General features: G+C 46.9%; 1 protein-coding gene across 1 annotated transcript in view; it reads right to left on the bottom strand.

The window, feature by feature from the left end:
• Positions 1-10,550, bottom strand: part of astn2 (astrotactin 2) — a gene marked incomplete at both ends in the record, with an annotated part of 632,381 nt that overhangs the window by 115,386 nt on the left and 506,445 nt on the right. The window contains one exon of the mRNA XM_083657387.1: positions 151-518. Within this exon, the coding sequence (XP_083513513.1) occupies positions 151-518 (368 nt within the window). The remainder of the gene's footprint in view (positions 1-150; positions 519-10,550) is intronic.

Raw genomic sequence — 10,550 nt, 5'->3', positions numbered from 1 at the left:
GGTCATGAGGTCAGGTGTTTGTTTTTTTGGGGGGGTGGGGGTGGACATTACATACATGCATTACATAGACTTTCTCTCAGTACCCCTTAAATGTCACTGACTTCCAGCATCCCTGTACCCACCACCCCCACAGCGTTTGTTTCCACACACCTCTTTGGTGATGTTGTCCTGGACCAGGCTGTAGAGGGGCACCACGCGGCTGACCTCCAGCAGCACGGGGGTGGGCGAGGGGGGCTGCTCGCCGCTCCTGCCATTGCTCCCGCCGCGGCCTCCCCCTCCCCCTCCTCCTCCTCCTCCGCCGCCCTCGCCCGCTCCCGCTCCCGCTCCTCCCCCCGCCTGGTGGTGGCACAGGTGGCAGGCGGCCGGGCAGCTGCCCTGCTCCTCGCAGCGGATCTCCACGCCGTTCACCAGGTCCTCCGACAGCAGCTGGCTCTTCAGCAGCGCCGACAGGTAGCTGATGAAGGGGAGGGACTTCAGCTCGCGCCGCCCGCCTCCGCCGACGCCCTGGTCTGTCGCCTCTGGGATTTGGAGGGGCGGGGCAAAAAAAATGGGGGGAGGGGGGGGGGGGGGGTTTGTAGGGGGGGGTGTTCAGATGAAGGTAAACAAAGTGAACAACAATGATCAATTTGTTTTGGGAATGGAAGAGGAGGGAAAAAAGAGTGAGTGTGTCATAGGGCTTAAGTCGTTTGGTTTCTGAAATGTCCTAAAATGGTGAAAAATGTTGACCACTTTCCCCAAAGACGTCAAGATGACGTCCTCGAATGTCTTCTTTTGTCCCGACCAACAGTCCACAACCGAAAGATAATCGGTTTACTGTCATGGAAGACTAAAGAAACCAGAAAATATTCGCATTTTCAAAGCTGGAACCACAGAATTTTTGTATTTGTATCCCCCCCAATTGAGTCTAAACAATTAATCAATTATAAAGCAAAGAGTTGGCAAATTAATTTTCGGCTTATTGTCGCAGCTCGACAACAGGCATCTCTCTCCCACTCTCACCATAAGTCCCCCCTCTCCCTTATAGCCTTCTCTCCTGTGTGTTGAATCTGAATACGCACACAGTGTGAGTGACAGACCCCTGAATCTGAATACGCACACAGTGTGAGTGACAGACCCCTGAATCTGAATACGCCACACAGTGTGAGTGACAGACCCCTGAATCTGAATACACACACAGTGTGAGTGACAGACCCCTGAATCTGAATATGCCACACAGTGTGAGTTGACAGACCCCTGAATCTGAATATGCCACACAGTGTGAGTTGACAGACCCCTGAATCTGAATATGCCACACAGTGTGAGTGACAGACCCCTGAATCTGAATACACACACAGTGTGAGTGACAGACCCCTGAATCTGAATACACACACAGTGTGAGTTGACAGACCCCTGAATCTGAATACACACACAGTGTGAGTGACAGACCCCTGAATCTGAATACACACACAGTGTGAGTGACAGACCCCTGAATCTGAATACACACACAGTGTGAGTGACAGACCCCTGAATCTGAATACACACACAGTGTGAGTTGACAGACCCCTGAATCTGAATACACACACAGTGTGAGTTGACAGACCCCTGAATCTGAATACACACACAGTGTGAGTGACAGACCCCTGAATCTGAATACACACACAGTGTGAGTTGACAGACCCCTGAATCTGAATACGCACACAGTGTGAGTTGACAGACCCCTGAATCTGAATATGCCACACAGTGTGAGTGACAGACCCCTGAATCTGAATATGCACACAGTGTGAGTTGACAGACCCCTGAATCTGAATAGGCACACAGTGTGAGTGACAGACCCCTGAATCTGAATAGGCACACAGTGTGAGTGACAGACCCCTGAATCTGAATATGCACACAATGAGTGACAGACCCCTGAATCTGAATATGCCACACAGTGTGAGTTGACAGACCCCTGAATCTGAATATGCCACACAGTGTGAGTTGACAGACCCCTGAATCTGAATATGCCACACAGTGTGAGTTGACAGACCCCTGAATCTGAATATGCCACACAGTGTGAGTGACAGACCCCTGAATCTGAATATGCCACACAGTGTGAGTGACAGACCCCTGAATCTGAATATGCCACACAGTGTGAGTTGACAGACCCCTGAATCTGAATACGCACACAGTGTGAGTTGACAGCCCCCTGAATCTGAATACACACACAGTGTGAGTTGACAGCCCCCTGAATCTGAATACACACACAGTGTGAGTTGACAGACCCCTGAATCTGAATACACACACAGTGTGAGTTGACAGCCCCCTGAATCTGAATACACACACAGTGTGAGTGACAGACCCCTGAATCTGAATATGCACACAGTGTGAGTTGACAGACCCCTGAATCTGAATATGCCACACAGTGTGAGTTGACAGACCCCTGAATCTGAATACGCACACAGTGTGAGTGACAGACCCCTGAATCTGAATATGCCACACAATGTGAGTGACAGACCCCTGAATCTGAATACGCACCAAGTGTGAGTTGACAGACCCCTGAATCTGAATACGCCACACAGTGTGAGTTGACAGACCCCTGAATCTGAATACGCCACACAATGTGAGTGACAGACCCCTGAATCTGAATACACACACAGTGTGAGTTGACAGACCCCTGAATCTGAATATGCCACACAATGTGAGTGACAGACCCCTGAATCTGAATACACACAGTGTGAGTGACAGACCCCTGAATCTGAATACGCCACACAGTGTGAGTTGACAGACCCCTGAATCTGAATACGCCACACAATGTGAGTGACAGACCCCTGAATCTGAATATGCCACACAGTGTGAGTTGACAGACCCCTGAATCTGAATACACACACAGTGTGAGTTGACAGACCCCTGAATCTGAATACGCCACACAGTGTGAGTTGACAGACCCCTGAATCTGAATATGCCACACAGTGTGAGTGACAGACCCCTGAATCTGAATATGCCACACAATGTGAGTGACAGACCCCTGAATCTGAATAGGCACACAGTGTGAGTTGACAGACCCCTGAATCTGAATATGCCACACAGTGTGAGTGACAGACCCCTGAATCTGTATATGCCACACAGTGTGAGTTGACAGACCCCTGAATCTGAATAGGCACACAGTGTGAGTGACAGACCCCTGAATCTGAATACACACACAGTGTGAGTGACAGACCCCTGAATCTGAATACGCACACAGTGTGAGTTGACAGACCCCTGAATCTGAATAGGCACACAGTGTGAGTGACAGACCCCTGAATCTGAATACACACACAGTGTGAGTGACAGACCCCTGAATCTGTATATGCCACACAGTGTGAGTTGACAGACCCCTGAATCTGAATAGGCACACAGTGTGAGTGACAGACCCCTGAATCTGAATAGGCACACAGTGTGAGTGACAAACCCCTGAATCTGAATACACACACAGTGTGAGTGACAGACCCCTGAATCTGAATACACACCCAGTGTGAGTTGACAGACCCCTGAATCTGAATATGCACACAGTGTGAGTTGACAGACCCCTGAATCTGAATATGCCACACAGTGTGAGTGACAGACCCCTGAATCTGAATATGCCACACAGTGTGAGTTGACAGACCCCTGAATCTGAATACACACACAGTGTGAGTTGACAGACCCCTGAATCTGAATATGCCACACAGTGTGAGTTGACAGACCCCTGAATCTGAATACGCCACACAGTGTGAGTGACAGGCCCCTGAATCTGAATACGGCACACAGTGTGAGTTGACAGTAGGGCTGGGTTAAAAAAATCGATTCTCCGATTTTTATTTTAATCCTTTGATATCGATTAATATGTCCAGAGATCGATTTTTTTTATTATTATTATTATTATTATTATTATTTTTGGGTTAGGGTTAGTGGGTTGTGGTAGTTGAAACATAGTTTCAAGTTACGTTTATTATGTTTGTAGTTGAAACAAAAACATAAATACTGTAGGCTACATAAATGGAAATGTTTGATCATTAATATCTACTTTTAGAAATGATATAGGCTGAAATCAAATCACTGTGCATAATTGTGAAAGTGTCTTTATTGACAGATGAAAAGGCTGTTATTTACCCTTTGTCACCACCTGGTGAGTAAATATATTAAAATTGACAACCGGTCCACAACTTTTTTTCCCCATGTATCTACTTGGCGCAAAAAAGGTTGGGAACCCCTGTGTTACATATAAGATAAAAAAGAGGTAGCTGTCCAGTGTGGTTGCAGGAAGTTCCCCGGGTATTGAATGGAGCAGAGAAGGACATCCGAGGCACTCTGTCTGAATAATATTAAAAATCCTTTATTCTAGACGGGGATACCTGTGTTACATAACTGGACAGTCATGTAATTCAGGTTGCAGCTCAAAAAACACGTTTTGGTATCACTAACCAAATCGATATTGAAATTAATCGAATCGGAATCGAATCAAATCGAATCGGGATTAATCGATTCGCAACCTTGTGAATCGGAAATCAAATCGATTCTTGAAATTTGAACCGATACCCAGCTCCAGTCGACAGACCCCTGAATCTGAATACGGCACACGGTGTGAGTGACAGGGCGTAGTGGAGCATCTGGATCTACTTTCGGGGCGCAGCCGGGAAGAAGAAGAAGAAAAAACATCCAATCCCTCACTGTCATGGGTTTTTATAGGCGAGGGGATGGATGTGGGGGTCAACGGCTTCCTCCTCCCGAGTGTCAATAAGCGGTGTTTGATGTTCACACTGGGGTCGCTCATCACTTCCTCTGTCAGTAGGACAACAACAATGTGGCGTGGAGGAAGAAGAAGAAGAAGAGGAGGAGGAGGAGGAGGGAGGGAGGGAGGAGAAATAGGAGAAAGGGGCTAATTGGGTGTTGACTGTTTCCCTCGGTGGAGACATCGGGGACCCGCGTGTCGGGGGTGGAACAGATGTGCCAGCTGTGCTGATGTGGCGAATGTGTTTTTGTGGCGTCTCTCCCTGTGTAAGTGTGTGTATATATTTGCGTTTACAAGACCAGAGGCTAACACGCAAAGCGAGCTAGCTTTCCAAATGAGTGATGATGGCTTCTTTTCCAGTAACACTCAAACAAATGAGCGGGGGCCGGAAAAGCGTCCGGTTGCACTTTTACGTTCGCGTCGGAAAACCCGCTGACATATGCTGCTGCTGCTGCTGCCGCGGCGCTGCGGACGCCCGTGCGTGCGTCATCGCTCGGGCCGCTCTCGGAGATGCAGGGATTGCGTCATGCGCGGGGAAATTAAGGATATTTAACGAGGATTTACGAGTAGGTGTTATTTCTCCTTAAACCCACTGATATAGCGGTTTGAAAAACGATAGATTAGATCGCCTATACAGGTCGTCTCGCTGGATTTTCAACGTATCTCGCGGGGATGCACCGATGTGAACATTTGGGGCGATACCGATAACCGATATTAAAATAGCTGGTGCTGTATGGCCCGATAACTGATATTTACCGATGTCTATATATGATCTGTATGAAAACAACTTCCTATGATAATCAGATTTAGTACATACTGAAAAACACATGTAAACAATGTGAATTTGAAAAAAGGAATGTCTTTCTTTATCTCAAAGAGAATTGGAAAAGCCCATAAATCATAGATTTACCGTCCTCTCAATAAGACAATTTTTGGCAGATACCGATAACTGATATTAGAGTGACATTGCTGTGATTTCGCACACATGATTTCCGATGCATCCCAGTATGTTGTCGTCCATAGTGGTTATGCTGATGTTTTTGACTGATGGATAATGCACTTGATAGACACAATAATCATAAATGGGTTCACACGCAGAGACCACTCATTCATGCAACTCACGATAAACACATGCTCAACTCAAGACAGAAAGACAGACACACACACACACACACACACACACACACACACACACACACACACACACGCACACACACACACACACACATGCACACACACACACACACACACACACACACGCACACACACACACACACACACACACACACATGCACACACACACACACACACACACACACACACACACACATGCACACACACACACACACACACACACACACACACACACACACGCACACATGCCAAGCTTATTATAGCTTGGCATTTTTCATTCGTTGTTTTTTTATTTTGTTTTAATGACATTGACGCACACGCACACACATGGAAGCACGCGCGCACGTCTGCACACACACACACACACACACACACACACACACACACACACACACACACACACACACACTCACTCACACTCACACTCACACTCACACTCACTCACACACACACACACACACACACACACACACACACACACACACACACACACACCCAGTGAAAGAAAGGGAAACTCACAACCCAGTCACACGGTCTGGGGCTACAGTTTACAGGAGGAAGGGGGCCAGAGGGGGAGGGGAGCTGGGGGGGAAAGCTCTTCCAAATGACATTCTTCAAGGTAGGGTAATTGGGACCAGCTTAAGGTAATGATTTCAAATTATTCATTTCCTGAAATGCCCTTAATCATATTGAAATGGAGCAGCCTTCAAACTATTTCACAGGGGCAAAAAAGATAACATACTGTGCATGAACTCAAATAGCGTGCGTGCGTGCGTGCGTGTGTGTGTCTATGTATGTGTGTGTGTGTGTGTGTGTGTGTGTGTGTGTGTGTGTGTGTGTGTGTGTGTGTGTGTGTGTGCGTGTGTGTGCGCAGAAGCAGACGAGAGGGAGAAAGTCATAACTTCACTCATTTAATTTAGCAAATCTTTCAGTAAATTAACCCAAGGACAGGAATGGGACAGGTAAACGTCAAGCCCCCTTCTCAAACGCAAACACATGCCCAGCTCTGTGCTGTACAGCTGCTGCCATCAGCAAGTACAGTTAGAAAACGGGTCGTCCACAGGTGGGAAGATGCGAGAAAACATAACACAGGCGGAGATCATAATGAGTTTTTGGGGGGATGTGAGGACTAGTCAGAGGAAGAGTTTTCCAATGAATCTTATTTGCAGGAGAAAAAGCATGCAAGATATTATTATGAATATTGTGCAAGTTGAAGTTAAACATTTCAACACCATACAAACGTAGCATGAGGAGGAAGTGTTCTCACAGCCAGGTTCTCTTCCCCCACAAATGGATTATCAAAGTGGTTTTCATGAGTAAAGGCACCATTATACACTAAAGTGACTGCACGTGCACCGAAAATGCACAAAAACTTAACTCCAACATTACACACACAAAACAGCCGTAGAAAGGAACGTCAAAACAATGCATCTGAGATGTGTTTTCTATCTCAGAACAAGTTTGTTTTCATATTCTGTTCGATAGTAAAATAGTAAGTAAAACACATTCGTTATGATCCAAATAGAGAGCTGAAAAAAATCATTATATTACTCTACCCTTAAGAAGCATGACCTATGACCTAAACGTCATCCCAGATTAAGCCTGTAAATGGTGAGAATATGGAATGGATGAAAATAGGAGGATTTAAAAGTAAAGTTGTGGGATTCCTGTCTCAGCTCCAGTTCCTCAGCATCTAATCAGTCTTACAGGAGTGACAACTGAAAGTGATGAAGAGAAAGTGACAACTCTGTGTTCTTTTATTTCTCTGACCCATCAAGGGTAAAAATGACAGTTCTAAGAAGACGAAATTTGAAATTAAGAGAAGGGCATGAAGACAATAGGCTAGACCAGAGCAATTTAGAGAGAGAGTGGCGTCAGCGGAGGACCAAAACGCGTGACTCATTAGCCAATGAACAGCCAGGAAGGAAGGGGTCTTGCGCTACTTTTGAATGCTAAAATAAAGCTGATAATGTACAATTTGATTCTTGAAAAAAAAAAACCCTTTCAAAGTACAACACAAACTTTCCATTTTGCTGCAACTCGACAGTGCTGCTTAATCCAGGACCTTACTTCCTGGAACTCTTGAGAGTAAAAAAAAAAAGGTCCATTGGAGTGAATGGAGATGTCGCCACTCTTCTACATACACGGCTCTGGGCTAGACGAAATAAACCCGTCGTAGCAGGAATTGAGTGCTAGAGAGAATAATTGAAATTGGTGTGTGTGTTTGTGTGTGAGAGTGAGAGAGAGAGAGAGAGAGGAGGGAAGAGTCAAGTATGTACATGCATAAGTGTGTGTGTGTGTGTGTGTGTGTGTGTGTGTGTGTGTGTGTGTGTGTGTGTGTGTGTGTGTGTGTGTGTGTGTGTGTGAGACGTTGAAGGGGTGGTGGTGGTGGTGGTGGTGGGGGGGGGGTAACTTCACATGCTATGTAAACAGGCTCAAGGGGTGGCCGTAAGAGCCCAATTACACGCACTTCTTGAGGCAACACAGACACAGAAAGGAGCTGTCGTCACCCGGTCCTCACAATAAAGCTCTGTGATTAGCTCAGGTTGGCTGCGGCTAGCCCGTCTCCCTCCCTCTCTCCCTCACCCCCTCCTCCCCTCCCCGCGCGCCGTTCCAGCCCCAGACTGCTGCAGCTTCCCATCTATGTCAACAATGGCATTCGATAAAAGACTTGGCTCCTTCAAGTGTTTGTGGAGGAACTTAAAAAGCTCTGTGGGTTTTGGGGGTTGGAGTATAGCTGTCCTTGTGTTTTTCCTATGGAAAGTTTCATTGACATTTTTAACCAAAGCTGACACCCTATAGTGTGCCAAAGTCACGCCGTCTTCCGGGTTTCGGCGTGATGGGACCTAAAGCCTCTGTTCACACCGGGCGCTTAAGCAGCGCTTAAGCAGCGCTGAAGCTGCACTTAACGGAAGCTGAGTGTCGCGCTAAACCGGTCACACAATAAGCACTCACTTTTCCCCACAACTTGCATTGACTTCATGCCTGGCGGCTTCGCGCTTGGAAAATAGAACAGAATCCTGAATGATCGCTTCAGCGCAGCTTCAGCGTGGCTTGAGCGTGCCTTGAGCGTGGCACGCGTGCGGCTGGTGTGAACGGTCTCGCCTGTTAACAAGGACGCCGAAATGAAACTGAGTGGCTTCAGCGTGGCTTGAGCATGGCTTCGGCATATGGTGTGACTGTGAACTAGGGCTAAGAGATTCATAGACGTTCTGTTAAGTCCTTGTAAAAATACTTTTACTTGGTTAAACAAAGCGATTCAGCTATATTTAAAATCAGGAGAGACCATAGAACATTTCCCTCAGAGCAAAACTTAAAAAAGAAAACGTAGATTTTTGTATCCGCTTTTTTGTTGTTAGTCTGAGTGAAATGTTACGCGGTCTCCCCTGATTCCAAATATCGCTGAATCGCTTGGTCTAACCAAGGAAAACTATTTAGAAGCATTTAAACAGTTCTTGTTTTCTTGTGTTCAGACATATAGGTTTATTAGATGTTTTTACCTTGACAGTTTCGGCGATAGCTCTCGCCTTCCTCAGAAGCAGTCTACTGACAGCTGGGTATGACGTGTCAACCAGTCGTTTTTACACAGCTGGCCGGGTGCCCAGCAGAACCGCCAGGTCTGCCGCGCCGGCCACGCCCACTGTGACGTGTCGTGGCCGTACCGACTGCCGGCGCGGCAGACCTGGCGGTTCTGCTGGGCACCCGGCCAGTCGTGTCAAAACGACTGGTTGACACGTCATACCCAGCTGTCAGTAGACTGCTTCTGAGGAAGGCGAGAGCTATCGCCGAAACTGTCAAGGTAAAAACATCTAATAAACCTATATGTCTGAACACAAGAAAACAAAAACTGTCTATTTGTTTTACGAAGACATGATGAACGTCATTGAACTAACTAGAAGCATTTAAGTCTATGGGGAAATGCATGGGGAATGAAATCTCTTAGGTCCCATGCCGAACCCCCGAAGAGGGTGTGACTTTGGCACTCTATCACAAGGTAACGCACATTAAGTTGTGAGCACACTTCCGTGTCTGGAATTAAATGAATGGGCGACCATTTTGCCACTCTGCTTTATGGAGTGAATGTATTGCTACCGTCCGGTCACTAAACACAGTGAAGAGATAAATGGGGCGCGTTTCCCAACCATTGATCTTTGCATCGCCTTTGTTAATTAAAATGTCTTTGTGGACTGGTCGCGGTATAATATATACTGTATACTAGCATAAAGTCATCAGGGACTCCATCCCCTCTGGCCAGGCTGACGTTGCCCAGGCAACAACAGCAAAAAAGTGTCAGATAACGTCCAAGGTAATTTCGTACAGATGTTGTTAGACTTTTGTTAGTGTTGGCATTGTTCTTATTGCTTCATAAAAGTGGCTGTGTTCTGCAAGTGCTAGATGTACTATGAGCCTAGCCTAGGTAAACCCAGCCCCCAGGCGACCTGCTCTGACTGAGAACAGGTCTGAGAGCAGGTCACGTGGGGGATGGGTTTACCCAGGCTACTATGAGCCCCCCGCTTGAAACAGGCCCCTGTTAGGCAGTTATGCAGATCACATTGCCTATTAATTTGGCACAGTCTATTGATTTGGGGGGGGCGGGGGCGGGGGGGGGGGGGGGGGGGGGGGGTCAGTGACGCAAATGCGTAGCCTGCTGCAAGGAAATTGCAAGCAAAGAGCAAATGAAAAGGGAGAGATGATGTAACCTTTTTTCTTA

This window comes from Poromitra crassiceps (assembly GCF_964638095.1).
Source record: "Poromitra crassiceps genome assembly, chromosome: 21".
Taxonomy (NCBI): domain Eukaryota; kingdom Metazoa; phylum Chordata; class Actinopteri; order Beryciformes; family Melamphaidae; genus Poromitra; species Poromitra crassiceps.
This window is presented reverse-complemented; position numbering and strand designations above follow the sequence as displayed.